Source organism: Poecilia reticulata, chromosome 5 (genome assembly GCF_904066995.2).
Source record: "Poecilia reticulata chromosome 5, P_reticulata-male-v2, whole genome shotgun sequence".
In the NCBI taxonomy this organism is placed as follows: domain Eukaryota; kingdom Metazoa; phylum Chordata; class Actinopteri; order Cyprinodontiformes; family Poeciliidae; genus Poecilia; species Poecilia reticulata.
The window spans coordinates 19,256,589-19,277,524 of NC_088834.1; the positions used below are offsets into that span (position 1 = coordinate 19,256,589).

Sequence of the window (20,936 nt, forward strand, 5' to 3'; positions counted from 1 at the left end):
CCACAGCATATCAAAAGGACACACATGGATGCACTCACACCCATCAGCAGTTTATAATGGCAAAATAAACTGCTGATGGGTGTTTATCAGCAGTTTAAACACCCATCATTCTCATAGAATTCATTCTATGAGAATGAACTCATAGAATGAATTCATTCTCATTCTATGAGAATGAATTCTCATGGAATTCTATTCTCATAGAATTCATTCTATGAGAATGAATTCTCATAGAATGAATTCTATGAGAATTCATTCTCATAGAATTCATTCATTCTCATGGAATTCTATTCTCAGAATTCATTCATTCTCATGGAATTCTATTCTCATAGAATGAATTCTATGAGAATGAATTCTCATAGAATGAATTCTATGAGAATTCATTCTCATATAATTCATTCATTCTCATAGAGAATGAATTCATAGAGAATTCATTCTCTATGAATTCATTCATAGAGAATTAATTCTCTTTATTCTCTATGAATGAAGAGAATGTGCAATCTCAGCAGAAAAGCCATTAAAAAGTTCAGATTTTGAGGCAGAAATGCAAACAATGGCACAGATAAACAAACTTTTTGGTTTGAACCAAAATGAGCCTAAACTAAAAGGCTTTTAGTTTAGGCTCATTTGGAAAATTAATTTTCCATTTCAAAATTAAAAAGGAGAATGTGTACATGCCTATGAAAGTCGATGGATTTATATCCTGCAACAAACATCCTACGATTTACTGCTTCTGTCTTACCAGCAGGCTGTAGAAAAAGACATGACCAAACACTCCCAGGCAGCAGATGATGAGGTAGAGGAGATGATAGAGGAACTCGAAGTCCATCACCATGGCTTTGTATCCTCGTGTGAAAGTCCCTCGGTTTCCAACAAAGCTTATCAAGAAGATAATTTTATTACAAACCTAGAACAAAAAAGGTCATGTTTTGTTATTTTTAATGCCAATAAGGGATGATAAATCCTTAATACTTCTTAGAATGGCATCCTATTACCGGGGCCTTTACTATAGGAAAAAACGTGCCGACATCAGTGACGGTGAATTTTGAGCTAAATGAGGGCACACTGTTAGATTTATTCCATTTAAGAAGCTCAGTTTTCTGTGTAGATTAAGGGATTGACAAAAACCCGGTTAACACATCTTATGTATGGGTCCTGCTTGAGAAACCTCACTTCTTCGTCATATATCTGTATATAATGTAACCCACTTTCTTTCTAGGTGGTGTGGTGGTGTGTGTGGGAGGGTTTGGGTGATTACATCCTGGAAGGATTTTGATCAAAAACAAAAAGAAGATCTAAACAAATACGTAAAATGCTTAAGTTTGGGTGTAAATCTTTGGGTCTAATTCGAGAGTTCTGAATTTGTAAGAGAGAAAATTATAAACAGCAAAACAAAGGAGAAATCTGAAAACTTGCATAAAAACTAGATTTTAGAGTTACCAGGTTACTGCAGCACATAGCAACATCTCTGGTTTCTTGTTTCAACCTGGTTTTTTATCTCATAACCTGCTTTTGTTTGTACATGTCAACAAAGGAACCCAAAAGAAAGTAAATTAATTATTATTATTGTTATTTTAGAGCATTAGGTGCTTTTAGGAGCATAAAAAAAAAGAAAAAAAAAAAAAGAACTAGCAAAGCTGTAATGTCATTTCTGAGATCCAGCTTTGCATCTTACACCAGGCAACACGGCGCCGGCAGGAGGAGCTGGGAGGGCAGGAGGGGCAATGAGAGGGGCTTGTGTGGTTCTGGCTTGCCAAAAGACCGTTAGCATGGGAGGTGAAAGAAGAAGTGGAACTAGCTGGGAGGAGGTTTCTCAGTACTTGAAAGTGCATACACTGGTGACTTCGATTCCATTTCTCTGGGGAAAATTAATTTTAAACCACACAGAGACATTTTCTCACAGAAAGCATGAAGATGAAGAGTTTTAAATAGTTTCTATCAACGGTACTCAGTCATGTAGAGAGTTCTGCGAAACCAGCCAAGAAAATGGCCGTCCACGTAAACTGAGATACGGGGCACAGAGAGTGTTAACCAGAGAATCAGGTAAGAGGCCTTTGGCAACTTTGGATGAGCTGCAGAAAACCACAGCTGAATCTGTCAGTAGAACCAATATTGGTTGTATAAATCTTCTTTGGTGGAAGAACAGCAAGAAGGAAACCATTACTGAAAGACTTCAATAAGAAGTTCAGTTTTCCACAGTTCTGTATGTTCTTTGAACATACAGAACTGTTTAAAATACTTTTAAGACTCTTATGTATTGAGAAATGCCAACTTTCCATATTACCCTGAACACTCCCATCTCATGATGAAGCATGGTGGTGGCAGCATCATGTTTTAGGGATGCTTTTCTTCATAAGGGTCAAGGAAGATGGTCAAGGTTAATTGGAAGATTGGTCAACTAAATACAGAAGGTTCACCTCCCAGCAGGAACATGACTGTAGGCATGCAGTCAGCGTCACTGTGGACTGGTTGTGATTGAATGACCCAGTCAAACTCCAGAGCAAAATCCCACTGAGAGTCTGTGGTGAGACTGGGAAGCTGCTGTTTATGGATGTAAGTCATCCAGTATGACTGAGCCTGAGCTTTTTCAAAAAGAAGGATGGGGAAAACATGTCTACGTGCAAATAGCAGGCAAAGCAAAGACAAACTCAAAAAGTGATTATTTACTCAGCACTCCAAACTTTTAAGATAATCTGTGTAAAAAGTCTGAGAACTACGTACAACATCACACTTACCCACTAATTTTGGTTGCTCTATCACATGAAATATCAATAAATTATGTTGGTGTTTGTGGCACTTGCAGGACAACATTATGAAACAACAAAGGGTACAAATACTTTTTGCATAGCACTTATCCCACGAAGCAATTTTCCTCAAATGGAGTAATCAGTTACAGAGAAATTAGCTTAAGAACTAAAATGTATTTTTCCTTTTTTGTGTCTGAATAGTAACACAACCATACAAAAAAGTAACAATTTAAAAGCATCCAAATATAAACAGAAGTCCGTAGGCTAAGCAACATCGCAAGGTTTTAAGTCGACTCACATTGAAAGCACCCAAAAGGAAGAGCGTAGGCTCCAGGCCCACGGAGAAGATAAGACGGAGGATTGTGACAGCGACCAGGGCTAAGATACCCAGCGGCTTCGGCATGAGCAGAACAAGGACCAGCGCTGCAAAGAATCCCATCCACAGCAATGCAGACAGACGGGGCTCCAGGATTCCTGCAGAACACATACACACACACGCACACAAACACACACGCACAAAGGCAATTAAATGGGAAATGGCCAGACAGAACTCAGCCATATCTACCAAAGCCTCCACGATAAAATGTGATTTTAAAGAATCTAGCAAACAACCCCTATATTTTACCTGCACTCCTCATCAGGCTGAAAGTTGCTAATTATTTTCATAGAGTGAGTGTTAAAAGTTGAGATTACAGCTTTATAAATGTTCACACACTCACAAATACATACAAATATCACTAATATTTAGTCAAATGCCAATCAACAGGTTGCATAGTTTTTTATTGATTTTATTCATTTGCAGTTTAAAATGAACATGTCATAAGCGAAAGTTTTGAATAAAAAGGAGTAGTTAGAAGAGAAGAAAATCTTATATTTTATAGTTGATGCCTCTTTCTGGCAAAATCTGTGAACCTCATTTAAATCTCATTTCCAGCTATAAACCAAGTTTGTAGGCAAAGTTCATAAAGTTTTAAAAGGGTTGCGGTCGAGGCCTTTCCGGAGCATTAATACTGGTCTATTTTATCCATTTCAAAATCAGCTTAGATACATCTGGGTTTATTTTTCTGTTTGAACACCCAGTTGAGTCCAAGTTTAAACCTTCAAGCAAACGGAATTTGCAGGTTGTCCTCTTTTTTCCCCCTCTATCTACAAGGTGGAACACAGCAGTACTGGCGGCAGCCACATTCAGCATGATACTGCTACCACCATGTTTATAAGTTGGTATAAGAAAGCTTTATTTTGAAATCTCCAAGCATTCTTGTCTTTGGGAGTCAAACATCTTCATCTTTTAACAAGTCGCTTTTGAAGCAAGGGTTTCATTCTCGGCAGGTCGCCTGAAAGTCCCGGCTGTGGACAGTGAAGTCTGTTTTCTACCATCTATCAGTTTTGACAGCCTTGTCCTTTGGTGGTTTCTGGATTATTTCTGTATCCAAGGCATTTTAATTTCATCTTAGCGTTATAGTCTTGGTAACAAATGATTTAATGTTTGACACAATTCAAGTCAAGACAAAGGGCTAGTTAGTTAATTAATCAGGTGTTCCTAAAACAGATCAGAACTTTATGGACTATCCCTGGACTATCCCTATCCATACCTGGACACGAACACATTTAAATGAGCTGCTCTAACAAAGTGGTGTGAAATATCCAGCCATAATTACAGCAGAAGCTTGTTGAAAGCCACAAAATATGCCAAATATTACTGTGCATGTACAATATATTTTTGAGTCTGCATGTATAATTTTAATTATTTCCAATGTGTGCACCAAAATCTTGATTTTTTTATTTTCATTTTTTTAATTGTTGACGTTGTTCACTGTCTTAGTCCAGTTAAGGCCTAGAAGTAATTTGACATTATTACCCAGAATATGAGTTTTAGTTCAGTACCTTAAACCTCTCCTGCATTGGAAAGTATTTGATTTCAACATGAGTAAGTTACATAACACCAGAACGTGTATGACACAGTTTTGTTGGAACTGAGTGTGTACGTGTTCACACAAATCTTTAGAGGGAGCCAAACCGATGCTCCCTCTGATCCTGAACTAAATCCAGGATTAGAGCCTGAAACATGGCTTTCATTTGGCAATGTGCCCGTCAAGCTAAAATCTCCTACCGGGTTTGATTTGCTTAAAAGCCGAGGCCACGCTTTAGCATATCCTAAAAGATTACTCTACTCACTGCATGCTTGGTCACAATCAAGATTAAAACCAGAAACAGGCAAAGAAGGAGAAATCTTCAAGGAGAATGAGACAGACGGAGCGAGAGACTGCTGCGGTTAGTTTTTTTTTTTTCCTTCTCTTGCCCCCCCCTGTTTCATTCTGTCCTTCCCCGTCTCTGGTTTTCTCTCCTTTCCAATCCCAGTGGAGATCACATGACAGGTGCCACTTACATAACAGCCTCTAAAAATACCTCAGCTGAAAGATTCATGAGGAATGAGCGGGGAGCAGCACGTAGCTCCTGTGATGTCGGAGACAGAAAGAGGCGCACTTACGTGCGCTCTCAAACTCCCTTACGACTTCGTGCAAATATCTGCAGGACAACTGCAGAGCTGCACAGTTCGAAAGCTCGCGTGTGCTAAGAGTGTGGCATGCTAAGCAAACTTGCTCATCAAAAGCCAGTTAGTCATGCGTGCAGGCTGAACACACTGACCTAGATCTCTTGCTCCTATAACCTTCATTCTAAAGCCCTAAGTAACGGGGGAATGCGAGAGCACAGAGTGCATGTTTTCTCGAAGTCGGTGTGAGCAAAAGAGTAGACCCGGGGTCAGAAGTCATAAAAAGTGCCTGTTTCAGCAGGTCAAAGGTATGCAGGAGTCTCACGTGATGTCACGCACACAGACAGAGCTCCAGAGGGCATAGAGATACAGTCGGGCATTATTCGTGTTGTGTAACAATTATTTTTATGTATGGAAAACAGACAAGACATCATGGCTGCTTAGTTTTTATATCAGAACGTAGCAGTTTTTGTTTTCAACATTACAACAACTAAGTTATTCATTTAGTTTACTGGAAGTTTTATGATAGAGGTCTCTAAAGTTTCTGCTACAAAGACATCAACCTAAAAGTTCCCCTGAGCTGCTGCTGAGACCAAGCTGGCAATTAAATAAAGAAACTAGTTTGTTTTTTTAGATTAAAAACATAAAAACTTTTCTTCAGGTTTATCCCTCTAAAAAGTAGGTGTGCATTTTTACATGCTTTTTGATCTGGATGTTTTCTTTTCATATGATCAAAATAACTTTTAGACTGTTCTCAATAATAGTGGGTTACTCTTTTTGTTTTTGAAAATGAATTTAGCCACGCTTAATGAAGGGGTTTCTGGATTTTCCTGTTTCTGGTTCTGGTAAATTAAAATGAAAACAAAAGGATAAGCAAATAAAAGATGATAACATTGTACTGTACCTTAAATTCCCTTTTTCCTTTTTTATTTTTTTTATTTTGAAACCATGATTAATTTCCTACCTGGTTAAAAATTACACATTACTTTGAGTTCGTCTCAGAGATAAATTCCCAGTTAACGCTTTGAAGATCGGAGTTGAAAGGTGACAAAATGGGAAAACAAATTTCAAAGGGTACAGATAATTTTGCAGGATACTGTACATGAGTCATTTACCAATTTTATTTTTGTCACAACTGACAATTTAAAAAGGCTTAAACACAATACAGAAGTTTTACTTGTAGGTTTTAATGTGGTCAAAGACATATACATGATGAATAACTTTTCAGATCATCATCATATATCTGACCCGTATGAAAACCTTGAGGCGCTTTAGATTCTGTTTACAGTAAAGACGGCAGTGGCGCAGTGTTTATTTGTTGTTTCCATAGCACTGGAGGGGAAATATGACGGGAAGCAATGAAGGCTGTGGGTGTGTCTTAAACCAGGATAGTCCCGCTCCTAATCCTGATCAGGTGATTAGACGTCAGTAGATCTGAATGTGGTGAAGAAAAGAGATCAGTAGGTCACTGCTGAAAATCAGCCCTTTAAAGCCGGTTTTTGTGGGTGGAAACAATGCATGGTTTAAAATGGGATTGATGTGAGAAAACTTTGTTGCAGCTTCCGACTGAATTAGTTGACTTCACTGCTGCTGATTTAAAAAAACGGGCATGAAGCAGCAATGCTACAATCACTAACTTTAATGTCTTTTATTAGGATTTTATGTGAAAGTCTACCTGTAAAGTGTGCTTTGCATACAGAGATCCTGTACAACAGAGGGGCAAATTTTTTTTAAGATACGTCTTGACCAGCTTTGCACATCTACTGTCAGACTGAAAATAATCCACATTCTTTTTTGGAAAGTAGGCGTCATGAACACCGACTTTCACGTTTTGTCACATTCTGAAACAGACTGAGGCCTTGGCTTTAACTAGGACATTTTGACAAATGCTTATTTTCCTTTTCTGACAATTGTGAAGAGAAACATCGCACCAGCATAAATCTGTTATTTAGTGTTCAGAATGCTATGCAGAATGTGTTTTCTGCCTCCAATAGTGTTGTAAACGTAGTGCAAAAAGTTATGTTCTGGTATCACCTGACCAGTGAGCCTTCCTCCGCATGTTTGCTCGGCCCCCTAAGTGGCTTGAGGCGAAGCACAAACAGAACTTATAATGGCTTTATTTCAACAAAGGCGTTCATTTTGCAACTTTTCTATAAAGGTCTCCAACATCTTTGAAGTGTCCTCTTCATGTGCTCTTTGATGAAATATGAAAAACTTCAAAAAAGGCAATGCTCACTGCATTAGCCTTTTTCTGAACCTGGTTTTCTACAGAAGTCTGATTGCAATATCAAAAACGAAGAAAAACGGAACTCAAGTCTGAAAGCATGACTTCATCAAGACCTAGGCGTCTCCACTTCCCTTTCCCCTGCTTCTTAATTTATGTAAATATCTTTGAAATGAAATATTTCACAGTTGCACTTGCTTAACAACCTCTTGATGGTTAGATGAGCATGACTGACCTCCATGTACCCCCTCCAGGGGGTAGAAGAAGCAGACCAGCAGATTCATGAGCAGGGCCAGTTTAAAGGAGATGTTGCTCCACACCGACATGTTTCTGGAGCACCAGTATAGCACTGGCTCGGCTGGGGAGGAGAGGAAATACAGTCAGTCAAACTGAATTTAATTTTTAGTTCATTTAGATGCCAAAAAAATAATAATCTAAATGTACTGGTTTTCATAATCTATAATATACTTTAATGATCTAGAGATGGAATATGAGCGAATTAAGTTTGGACATCTGAACAGGAGAAAACTAAGAAATTGTGAGAAAATAAAAAAGAAATTTAAGCAACTTTGAACTCAGGTTCTTGAAATCCTGTCTTTCTTGACCTTTCTCCTCCAGCCTGACTTTTCAGACTTTGTAAACTTGGCTTTTATAGGAAAACAGAAACAGATGCAGGGACTTTTCAACGTCCATCCCCTCCTCTGAGTGAAAGACTAAATAAAGTTTGTGCGTGGGCACCAGAGTCTTGTATGTGGATTAGACTTGTCACAGGGAGTGGGTGTGGGTCTGCGTGTGTGTGTGCACGCACGATTGCGCACACTCTCACTTGTGATTCATAAGGTTACTGTACAAAACGCTTCACCGCTCAAATGAGTTTGGAAAGCCCCTGTCTGCTTTCACATAGCGGAAACATGCACTTGTACCACGAACATATAAAGGAGGGCAACAGTTGTCCCTGTACACTGGTACCTCAGCACAGCTGTCCACTTATCCTGCCCAGGCTTGCTTTCTGTCATCTATTAGTTCAGAAATAATCCACACATGCAGCAATTCACCACTATATAGTCACCTGACAAAATTAGGACACTCTAATAAACCCTTCACATATGGATGTCTGACCCAAAATTTTGCAAATCTGTAAAAAAAAAAAAATATTTAATTCAATTGCACTTAAAAACCAATAATTAAATAGTGTATCAGACAGCAAACTAAGGATAAATCGCATTTCCTGGGACTTGACGATATTTCAATGCTTTCTCAACCAGTCTTTGGTGGATTTTCTGGTAGGTTATGGGTAATGTTGCAAAGGCAGTTCCTTCTTTCTTTAGCTTTTCTTTTTTTTTTTTTTTTTACAGGTAGTGCCACATTTTCTTCAAGCACCCTCTGATAGAGTTCATGGTGGATTATATGATAATGAGCTGACCTGGTCCCGATGCAGCCAAGCATCCACAAACTATAACACTTCCACTTTTTTTTGTACAATTCACATAAAGTTATTTTACTTGAGTGATGTAATTAGGAAATACTAAACATTTAATTTTAGACTCATCTGTCCCAAGAACATTTCTCCAGAAGTCCTGGTCTTTGTGTACTAGATCTACAGCAAACCTTAGTCTGGCCTTCATGCTTTCTTAGACAGGAAAGCTGTTTCACTTTGACTTTCCATAAAAGTTAGATGTGTTTTGTGATTGAAAAAGCGCTTCCATATCCGCATCATCGGCAAAAACTTTAGGGTTTTTGATCTTGTGGATTTCTCTCAGGAAGGAAATATGTTAAAATGTGTTCAAAAAATGTTTAATCCCATTAGTACTACTGTGAGATACTTCTTTTTTACTTCTACTTTTACATGATCAAGATTTTTTAAACATGTTGGATATTCTTCACCCTACCTCTCAGCTTCTTCTGCCAGTTCATCTCATTGAAAAGGTCTTCTGCTCGCAGGAAGAAGTCATTAATCTTGCTGCCCTGCTCGTCTCTCTCGGTCGTGTAGTAGATCCGCAGCTTCGACTCCGAGGTCAGGAACTCGCAGATGTTGGGTACGGGGAATACTATCTCCTCCATGGTGCGATCCTGACGCACAATCTAAAACACAGAGGCTCAAACAGTCACCTTAGAGGGACTCCAATCCCTCTGCAACATTTAGCTTTAGGGTCGAGTGTGTCTGACCTCTATCTGAGCAGTATGCTTGGCATAAAACTCTAGGGCTTTGTCTCCATCGCCGCTGCCACCTCCAGGTTTTAACATTATGGAAAGCTCTTTATTATGGCGCGCCAACTGCAAAGTAGCCAACAAGAGCGATTTTTTTCACGAAAGCAGCAGAAAGAAGTATCTGTGTTTTCTCATATTTCGCATGAAGGCCAAAAAACATGATCTAATTAAGATTTTGCAAATACAAATATCCAACCTGGTGAGCCAGAATATAAATGTTGTGTCCAACGTTTCGAGGTGAAGCTGCATCATGTTCTTCTTCATCTCTAACATCCTCTTCCTCATTTATATCCACAAACTCTTCCTCACCCTGAAGATAGGCCTTCTTTATCACCTCCACCTGCAAAGACATATATTAATGCATCGGAAAACTATTCGCAAGTTTTACGTGTTTTGGCAAATTATAACCCCAAATTGAATTTATTTCCTTCCAATTTACACCTAGGCACTAGTTTTTGTCGGTTCATCGCACAAAAACCCAACAAATCATTGAAGTTTGAGGCTGTAACATGAACAAAAACGCAGTTATAGTATCAAAGCACAAGAAATAAGTTGAGTTTCCCACCAGCTCTTTAGGCTTCATGTTGTACAGGATCCTTTCTGCGTTCTCACTGTCATGTCGGCTCTCCATGATGGCGAGCAGCAACTTGGAGGCGTTGTTCTGGGAGGAGAATTAAAGAGACGCTTTGTGAGAAAATGCACAGAGGCATAGAAGCACATTATTTCTCACAAGGGTAGAAATGATCAATAACTGATGGCTAATAGCAACAACAAAGAAACAAAACTTAAGATTTAGTAAACTTCCAGCCTCACCTTGAGCTCTAACACTAGATCCATCCGTTTCTTTCCAAGCGGGTTGATGTCATTCAGAATCAGAGCAATAATGATGTCAATACCATTGGATTCATGAGTTGCTATACAGTTCTGGAGGAATTATAGACATAACATAAATAAATGCTGTATAGTGGGGTAGTGCAGTGAGAGAACCTCCTGTTTCTTTTGCATCTCCTGTACCTGGTTTTCATGACAGGGGCCTTGGCAGTACTCCGTCAGGCTCTCCAGCGTTTGGTTGATGAGGGCAACGTTGTCCTCATTGATGTACAGTCCCAGCAGCCCGAGGCCTCCGGTGGTGCTTCCACAGATGCAGTCCAAGAACTGCAAGGTCTCACAGACCAGGTTGTAGTTGTTCTTTTTGATCTGATTACGAAGGAAGTTCTAGCAGAACACAGAAATTACGCAGGGATACCGATTAAAGTCAAAAAGTTGGACCGGGAAATCCGGACTGATAACTATTTAGACTAAAAGCTAGTTTAATAATAAGACAATGACTGAACAGTTCAGATGAATAATTATGTTACTAACAACATAACTTCAAATGTAAAAGGTATGGGTCTGATACAGGTGCCTAGGAATACCACGGTATTTAGACTTATAGATGACTGATATGGACTTATGTTTTTATTATACTTTCTGGTATGGAGCATATAGTAGTTTGACTTTGTCTGTTGCTGTACACAAATAAATGTTATGAATTTGTGGCAATACACATACAAATTAAATTTTTACCCATTGTTATCTCAACTCATGCTGGAAGGTCTATACAAAAACTATTACTTCTGCAAAAACATGAATAAAGATAGTTCGCGGTCAAATGCGCTTCTTTACTTAATCTTGCAGCAATCATAAGGTATTTAATTAATAGATTTACCGTCATAAACAGAAGTAACTTTAGTTTATTATAAGGCTTGAGATAAGTAAATAAAAATTACACCCACAAAGACAAGGAGAGAATTTCTTTTTTCAACACTGGCCTGAATTACTGCTGGGTTTTATTTATGCTCCAAATGCCTTACTTTATTTTTTCAGAACATATCGAAAGACAAGAAATTAAATAAAGATTTTCAGTGTTTAGATCTATTCAAAAGCCGTGGATGTGTAAACCTGACATTTAACCCAAGCAATTATTGTGACAAAAGACAGCTTAAATATAATAGCAAAACTCATCTAAAACCCATGAATGATATACTGAAGCCTATCTGCTACGCAGTGTGTCCCACCTGCAGGTCGCGGTTGTGGTTCTCACAAAGCAGCTGCAGGAAGCGAAGAATCGGCTGCATGATAACGACCACAAAGCTCATCTTCTCCTCCTGGTTCTTGGCCCCGGCGCTGGGAATCCCGTCTGTTGAGGAACAGTGGTCCTCTGGCTCAGCTTCCCGTCGGTAAGAGTTGAACGCCTTCTTGGTGGCAGATGAGGCCTCTATCAATTGCTCTTTCACATCTTCTGTCATCGACACAGTTAAATCTCGGGCTGCAGCAAAGTTGTGAAACAAAAAGTCATCATTTAGTAGGTAACTATCAATTTACAAAGTCTGATATCTGACCTAAAAAATTAATGACCGTTTTCTGCTTTTAATTTTATGTCAGACCTTTTTTGCGAAGAGGGTCATCTCTGTCCTGGTTATCTTCGTCTCTTCTCTTGTTTCCTAAATCGCTGGTGTTTACCGTCACAGTCGCTTTGATTTCCTGCTGAGCCGACTTCATACGGTCGTAGAAAACCCGAAAGAACTTCTCTGAGTTCTTGTCATCGGTCAGACGGCAAAAGAAAGAGCGCTGGATACAAGGAAAAATATTGGACAATTTTATTAAATAGGAAAATGTCATCGTGTTTTAAAGCCAGAAACCCCAGAAATTTTCCAAACATGAAACAAAGTTGAATCACAACAAAAAATCGGAACTGATCACCAAGACGTTCTGTTTGAACATAGCTTACTTAGCTATACGGAAGCTCTGATCTTAACATGACAGAACACCTTTTTATAGTTTTAAAGCTGAGCAGGGCTTCCTGTCCAACATCAGTGTCTAACCTCACAAATGCACTTCTGGAAAAATGGCCAAAACCCCCATCAACATAAAAACACTCCTAAAGCTTGTGGAAAAACTTCCCAGAAGAACTGGAGGTGCTAAAGGATGAGCCAACAACACAACTCAAATTAAAGTTCATTTGTGTGTGAATTTAAATGAATGTATACTTTTTGGCAATATACTGTTTGCGTCAACTTTGGACTTAGAAATTAGCATGCCATCAAGATCTATAAGTTCAAACACATCTTAACAGGACAAACCTTATGTATTTATGGGTTTCAAACATGTTATCATGTAAAAGCTCTACAAAATGCATCAGCTATTGCCACAGCAAATGGTTTCACTTTCTGTCTAAGAAATCTTGAAAATAAAAGTTTCAAAGCACCTACAGCATTGTCCTACAAGAGATAAGGCAAGGAATTTAATTATTAACACAAATATTGCACTTTCGATATCAGTGAGAGCATGTTTTTATAATCAACACCATTCAAGAGTCATAACCAGTATCGCTTGATATGAGAAAACAGGTCTTATCAGGGCCTTCAGAAGATGTTATACAACGGCCATGAAGGAGGTCCAAGATATGAGCGGGTTTAACGCCATGGTTACGGCTGCAAAATGGGGTCACAGAGAATTAGAGCACTTTCAAGCTTGCCACGGACGATGTATACAGCGTGTCCCAGTCCAGAAGGCTGTTGTTTTGATTATGTAAGAGCTGTTACTGCTGCAGTATATGGAAAGGCTTTTTACCAGCCAAAGCAGCCTTGCCACACTTACAGGGTGAAAAAAATTACATAGGACAGACGGGAGGGAGAAATCTGGCCTACTTGCACAGATCGAATGGCAGAGACGGTGTGTGGGGAAAGCGAACGAGGAAGAAAAACTGACTATAAATGAAAAAGAGGGATGATTGAGTGAGGGGAAATGAGAGCAAGAGATAGGGAGGGACAGAATGTTATCAGGCAGTATTTAGGCCACTTCTCAAATTTTGTTACATAACCATCTGCCTTTCTAGGTTAGACGTAAGGCTGGAGAACAAAAGACACAAATTACAGTCATGATGTTTCCATTTCTCCTTCTCCAACAAAATACTTCCAGTGACTTTGAAATTAAAAAGGGCTGTATAGCTACAAAGCTACAAAAAAACAACAAAAAAAAAACAAGCGAGTCTAATCAGCTTTTTGACCAAAGTACCTTGAGGAAGAACAATGATATTAATCTGAACTCGCACTTCAAAAGGAGACCCGCAGCTCTGTGCCCCACCCCGGCCATCCTCCACTGAGCTGCAGACCTCCTGCACGTACACACTCTGCCAAGTCTCAAAGACAAGGAGATGGACAGCGTGAGGAGAGCGAGAGAAACCGCCGGCCAAGACAAGGCCATCGAGCAATAAACAACCTGATGATAGACGGGAAGCGCAGAGACGGGATTAGCTGCACCACTGACAGTCCAGCCAGGATTTTACAAGTCCAAGCACGCCTGTGGAGGGTATGAACATGAAGGAGGTGGGGGCTAGTTATTGTCGTGCTCATATAACTCTGTAGCAAGGGGTAAACAACGAGGCACGGCGCGAGTAACATACACCAACCCGACCGCGGGAAACACAGAGGAGCACTCATCCTTAAGCATTACATAACTAGCACCGCCGCACACAAACAAAAATCCTTGTACAGTTCAAGCACAAACAGACTGGAGATTGCACACACCAGTAGTACGCCCACTGACTTCTGCACTTGCGGAAAAAAAAAAAAATGGGTCAGCTGTCTCTGGCAATCAGCGCATGCCAGTTTTGAAAAGGACATGCCCACAATCGCACGCATGCCCTAAAGTTCAGTCTTCTCTATCGGCCATTTTTGTTCTTATGTAATCAAGCTGGTTTTCCACACTTTGTTTTATCAAAGCAGAATGGCTCCTCTGTAGGAAATGCCAGACACCACAGATATCCCAAACAGTGTGAGAGTGCAGCAGCACGCCAGAAGGGCCTTTTCATCTTTATTAGACGATCATGTTCCACGTTGGTAAAGGCTTGTTTGTTTCACTCCCATTTAAAGAAACCAAATGTGCTGGTCATCAAAAAAACATTTTCATATTCACCTGCAGCCTAGAAGCCCCAAAATGCAGCACTTTGTCAAAACTCAGTTACTAAGAACTACACTGTAGTGCGTCACCGAAACAAAGACAATGCCACAGCAAAGGCCAACAAAAAAAAAAAAAACAGAGCGACATAACTTTCATTTTTTGATTTCTTCAGAAATGTTTTTGACAATGAATCAGAAGTGAGAGCCTTAAGCTTTCATATCTAACCACGCTGCTGCCTCTGTAGTTTCGACGTTTTCCCTGAGAAGCTCATCGACAAAAAATCCGTGCCACTGCTTGCACGGCCCTCTGCGTGTTTTGGTAGGATGAAAAAAAAAAAAAAGGCGAGGACGAAAGCGTAGAGAGATGAGGTGGACGGAGAAGAGGGCCACGCATCTCAGGGGCCCCCCTGTAGTGTTGGGTAAACACAGAGCCTGTCTGTAACTATGAGACGGAGAGGAGCGGGGCCAGGAGGGGGCGGACAGTGCTGAAAAACAAGGTCATAGCGCTTTCCCTTCTCTCCTTCCGTTCCGCCACTTGGCATCAACAAAAGGATGTTATGTAACAGCTATTTATACTTGCGCTCCTCTTTTCCTCTCACCCTCCCTCTCACGTCAGCCAGCACCACATGTAGACCAAAACGGAGCTGCTGCTTAGCTCTGTTTTACCCCCTGAAGAAATGTTTCTCCTTTTTTTCTCTCATCCCTTTTCTTCCTCCCACAAACTATCCGAGTCTGTTAGGATTTTCAATTTTAAATCAACAGGGTTCTTCCCCCCCCCTCCATTCACAACACCTCGGCAGGGAAAGAGAGCAGCGTGGCGTGTAGTTAGACGGCAGATGGCGGATGAGTGAAATGTCACAAGTCACCATGTCACAACAGAATTTACAGTTGCGCTTGATTTGTCATAGCTCGTTGCAGCAAAGCTGACCGGAGACAGAGGAGAAGAGGAGAGGAAAAGAAGCTTTGTGTATGAGGTGTAAGATAGGGACTTTGGGAAAAAGCTACCACTTAAAAGTAAATAAGTGAGAATGCAATGACATTTTTTAACCATCAGAATTTTTTTGTGTTAAACCTAAAACACCACAGAGACTTTATGTAGAGCAAAAATGTTTTTGATCTGTTACTTTTGGAGAATAAAAGCCCACTCCAAAATGTTCTTCCATGACTAACTTCACCACTCTGACTGTATACTCTGGTAGTTGAGTTTTTCTAGTCTTGCCATGTTAAAAAACATATTTTTTATTTGTTTTTTTCCACATGTAAAAAAACCCCCATGCATTTGGCAATTTGGCAATTGATATGCAATAATTGTGCAAACTTTGAAAAGTATGGTTTGCATTTTATTTATCCTCTTTGCTCCAATCAATACTTTGTAGAACTGCTTTTTGTTTTGAGGCGTGTCTCTCTCCACTACTGTTCTACATTTAGATTATGGGTGCCCACGTCCAGAACCTTCATCTGTTATATCCATCCCTGACTCAGCACACCTGAATCAAATGGGTAAATTCCCTCATTAGAAATCAATCAGCTCTGGAGAGGTCTGGTAATGACACATTTATGAGATTTAGATGTGTTTGAGCTGCCCTCCAGGACTGGACTTGGACACCCCAGTTTAGACATTACATTTTGTAGTTATGCTACAGATTTTCTGTAACATTTACTCTGGACTTTGACTGGACCATTCTAACACACAAATATGCTTTGATCTAAGTCATGCTAATGTTTCTCTGGCTCGTGTTCAAGATCATTGTCCAGCTGGGAGGTGAACCTGCAATCCCTTCACAGGTGTTTTCAGCCTCTAACAGATTTTCTCACAGGATTTCCTGGCCTTTTCTTTGGTGAAGCAAAGCGTCCTGAGCCATGTGTTTGTGTGGGAACAGAGTTCATGAGGTGTTGTGTAATGTTATTCACAACATGCAATGTTTTGCTTGTTATTAGACACGTGAACGAGTTTCTTCTTTCTCCTGTCTGCAGTGTCCCTTACATGACTGGAAACAAGCTGCAAATTGGATTTTGTTCTTTTTTTTCTTGCCATCTCGTAAAATGCTCAGATTTGTGGAGCGTGTAGCTTATGGCTGAGCTGTCAGCTGTGGATCTCAGCACCTACTTCAACAGTAGCTTAGGTCTCGTGGACTGTTTCTCTAATTAATGTCCCCCAACAAGCCAGTCAGTTGACATGTGCAGCCATGTTTTATAACTTAATCATGTTTCAAAAACCTCCACAAAAGTATTGGTGACATGTCTATCGGTGCCTCGTGATGCCGTTTGTTCACTAATGTTCTTCAGGAAACCTCTGAGGAATTCACAGAACAGATACATTTGTACAGATATGTAATTACATAAAGGCACACAAATCCAGTCAACCATTAGGTTGACTGGATTTGAGTAAAAGGAGAATAAATAAAAATCCATGTCACACTTTCTACATTTAAAATTTCTGAAAACTTTGCATGATTTTCCAAACACTTATTATGGATTACTTTGTATGTTGCAATGAAACAACATTGAATTTTGTACTTGTAATATGAAAAAATGTGAAAAGGCTCATAAGGAATAACCCATTTCAAGAACTTCAAACTTATATTGTTGGCGTCATAAAACGTGCACATTATTCTTCCTCAGCAAGAGCGGTCATTTTCTTCAAAGATCCGCATCTTTTATTGCAACAAACATTTTAAATTTTACAGCATTATTTCCATCTGGAATTTACTGCCTGTCTTTGTTCTTCCAAATCCTGTTCCTGATCTTTTGGAAACTGATAATATTTTCAAACTGATAATTTTCTCAGAACTGCACATCTTTTATTTCCGTTTTGTATGAAAGCTCTAATGTGAGGTTAGAAGTCACATTAATATCAGACGTTGTATTCTTGAACACTGTCAAGACATTCTGGTTTAGTCTTGAAGTTCCTAAAATAATCAATTAAGTTTCTTACTGACACACTGAAGCATAGTTTGAAATATGCAATATTTTCTATCCAGTGTTCCTTGCTTGCTTTGTGCTTAGAAATATTTATTAATTATTGCATGTGGGCATTTATGCATTGGTCTTGCAGGTCCGATACAGTTTGAAGAGCTGAATGCCGGCGATTTACAGTACATAATTTGGCTATTTTTGTTCACCAAGTAGGGTAAGAGTAAATAGTTAACAGTGTTACGTGAAAACGAGATATGCGACACCCAACAGGTGTTCGGGAAGTAACAATGGATGATGAAGCTGTAAAAAAAAAATCTAAGCATGAGGTGATCTATGACTTATCACGGACTTGGCTTCCACTCACACTGCTGGAAACCTTTAGGATATTACCCAGTAACTTAAAGCAGACAAATGTTTCCATACTGTAGTATATTTCTATCTCAGCAGGATACATTTTCAAAATTTTTTCCCCAGGCAAACATGAGTTGGGAAGGGTTAGGAGATCTCCAGTTTTTCCTCAATCCCCTCTCTGTGTTTCCTCACCTCTCCACCCTCTCTCCCCACTGCCCCAGTTCCGGAGGCCCGGCATGACCCAGTTTGGGCGGCAGGAGAACCTAAGGGAGCGAGGCAGGAATGTTTTGAAGGCTGAGACATTCCTCATTGTTCATTCACACTGCCTTATGTAACACAGACTGATCACGTGACGCTGCTCTGCAGCAGCCGTGGGAAGCCGATGCATTATCTCCGCCTTAGTGGCTTCCTCGCTCTAATCTGATTATGCAAGCCCCGGCTTACACAACAGCACGCAGACTGACCGACAAGAATGGACAGACAAAGAGATAAACTGATTTAAAAAAGGAGAGAAACGGAGACAACATAAAGACCTACAGAGAGAGAAGGTCTGAAGGGCTACGGTTAAATCCAAGAGGGGGAAATGTTTAACGTAATTTCACAGCCTGATTTTTGTGGTTATCGACAGACTGGGAAAATGATTAACAGATGACCCGGTTTTTTGTCAACATAAAGTAGATTGAGAAATGGAGGGTGGGAATGTATATATGCACAACTGTGATGGCATACTGACCCACATGTAGTGCATTCTTTCCATTTTAGGCAAATAAAAAAATGTCAAAACTCTTCACTACTGACTGATGTTAAATACTCAGGCACTATTTAATAGTAAACACCATCCACAAAAACATGTAAACTCAAATGATGGAGTAAAAGACTTGTGTGACTGACCTGGATAGTTGTGTTTCCGCCTTCCAGCAATGCAATGGCCAAGAGGATGCTTTCTTGGAAGACTCTGTCACTGGTAGTGTTCATGATTAGATCAATAACGAGATCAGAAGCTCCTTCTTTGTCCAGATGACACTGAACCTCTGACAGAGTCATTTCCCCCCGACTGAGGCCGCCTGGACCCCCTAAAGCTGCAAGAGCAAGACAGAGCAGCAGTTAAACAAACGTAAATAAATTACATTTGACAAACTTTATTCACTTGTGTCACTTGTGACCGATTAATTATTTTTTTTAAGTTGGGGCTCCATTCACTTTTTTCAGTGTATGCTCCAACACTGTTGGACTAAGCACTGAGAGATTATGCATCAAGAAAATGAACTTATTCCTAATATCAACCTATGTGTTTGAACATACTGCGTTTGCACAGTAGAAGGACATGAAATCTTTTAGAATACCTAGAGGACCATTGATACCAATGTTTTGAATCTAATTCATAAATGCAGATTTTTAAAAAGAAAAAAAAAGTATTTCATTTTAAATAAATAAAAATTTTACAGTTTAGTATCTAGTCCCAAACAGCTCAGTTTTACAGCTGTGTAAGTCACTGCACCCAGCTTTTCCTGCACATTTCTCCCTCAGCGTGGGGCCCCAACCTCAGGCTGCATATTGAATTCCTTTCCTGGCTCTTGTTTCTGCAACAGGTGCACAGACTGTTTCCACAAGAAGCACCAGCCTGTCTCTTAGCAACAAAAAAAAGTTAATCATGGATGGGAGAGGGCATGCTTTCTGTGGTCTGGATGGTGTGCATGGGCAAGATGGGAAACTAGGATCCAGTATGATTGTGTTTATAAACTTAGTCAAATGCTGCTCATTACAGCAAGTTAGATAATGTGAATGAATTTTATGCCAGACAAATAATTTAATTTTAAATTCATAAAAATCATAGGCTCAGAGCAACTGTAGGTTGATAAAAAACACCTTATATAATTACAAATGTTAAAAATCAACCAATGACTCCAATAGCCATTGCGCATTGCTTCAGTATTTTGACTCCAGATAGTAACACATTGACCTCTTTATCGCGTATTGATAATAATGTTGTGCTCTGTGTGCTCAAAGGGCAGCTCGCAGCACAACCACAGGGCTGATAACCACCTCGGGGCCAGACAGATACAGCCACATTCTTGTGTTTCATCTCTTGTAAGGAGAAAAAAAAAAAGCAAAAGGTTCACAGAGGCTCTGCCATCTGATATCATCATTCCGGGCAGCAAGATGCCCTTTATGTTTTTTCCAAAGGCTTATTGCTTCACATCAGTATCGGGTCAGTTAAAGATGTTGCAACCAGTGTTCTCACAACCTTTTTTTTGCAAGCTGGGAAAAAAAATAAAATAAAATAAAAGGCACAGCAAAAAGATTTTACATTAAATGTTATGTTCAAGGCTGGAAATGAGCAAAACGGTCACCTGATTGACTCCTTCCCGGTCCTACCGGACTGAGCGGGCCATTGCCAAATGACGTCAGACTGTCCCTCCGCCCACTGCTCCGATGAAAGTTTCCATAGTAACGGCTCACCAGAATCTGTCTGAGCGCCTCGCCCTAAAAGTGGAAAAGAAAGGGCAGGATGTAATGGTGTGACGTCAGCGACTGGGGAGAGAAGGGAGATTATATAACACGAGTAATATATTCAGAAAAAAAACCTTGGAGAATATCTCAGACTGCCAACATGTTGGTAGCTTCCGAGACAGACAGGTCAAGGTAATCCTTGGTGTTTGCACACAAGTGCCACTGGACATGATTTTGGGTTTCGCCAATGCGACACCACAAGAATCAACAAGTCCAGCTCTCTTTAATTAAAGCACCAAAGAGCCTTTTCACCTTCTAACAATCATAACCAAACCCTGTAGCAGAGGTTCCTCCATGAGTGATTGTAAATATTTAAAACTTTCCCCCTGTCATAGTTCATCATGAAGTTTACATCATGTGTCTCCCATGCAACTGTTGTTTGTCATTGCTACAGTGACCCCATGCAATGACAATGGGAGGTCCTGGTTTTCACTCAGGCAGACCCGAGGGCAGCCCTCCCACACCGTGACTCATCCGCTGTCGAGCAGTCAGCGGCACGACTCTGCCGTTGCCGTAGCAACCGCAGCCCGTCGTTACCTGAAAGACCTCCC

At 40.0% G+C, this 20,936-nt stretch overlaps 1 protein-coding gene across 6 annotated transcripts in view; it reads right to left on the reverse strand.

The window, feature by feature from the left end:
- The window catches only part of LOC103465353 (inositol 1,4,5-trisphosphate-gated calcium channel ITPR1-like), an 87,103-nt gene that overhangs the window by 16,559 nt on the left and 49,608 nt on the right, over positions 1-20,936 (reverse strand). For all 6 annotated transcript variants that reach the window (XM_017304779.2, XM_017304776.2, XM_017304784.2 and 3 more), the window contains 13 exons: positions 20,226-20,358; positions 18,766-18,953; positions 12,094-12,277; positions 11,725-11,975; positions 10,682-10,882; positions 10,481-10,591; positions 10,233-10,328; positions 9,864-10,007; positions 9,626-9,733; positions 9,349-9,541; positions 7,695-7,817; positions 3,043-3,218; positions 740-904 (listed from right to left, as the gene is read on the reverse strand). In XM_017304779.2, coding sequence (XP_017160268.1) covers positions 740-904; positions 3,043-3,218; positions 7,695-7,817; positions 9,349-9,541; positions 9,626-9,733; positions 9,864-10,007; positions 10,233-10,328; positions 10,481-10,591; positions 10,682-10,882; positions 11,725-11,975; positions 12,094-12,277; positions 18,766-18,953; positions 20,226-20,358 — 2,073 coding nt within the window. The remainder of the gene's footprint in view (positions 1-739; positions 905-3,042; positions 3,219-7,694; positions 7,818-9,348; positions 9,542-9,625; positions 9,734-9,863; positions 10,008-10,232; positions 10,329-10,480; positions 10,592-10,681; positions 10,883-11,724; positions 11,976-12,093; positions 12,278-18,765; positions 18,954-20,225; positions 20,359-20,936) is intronic.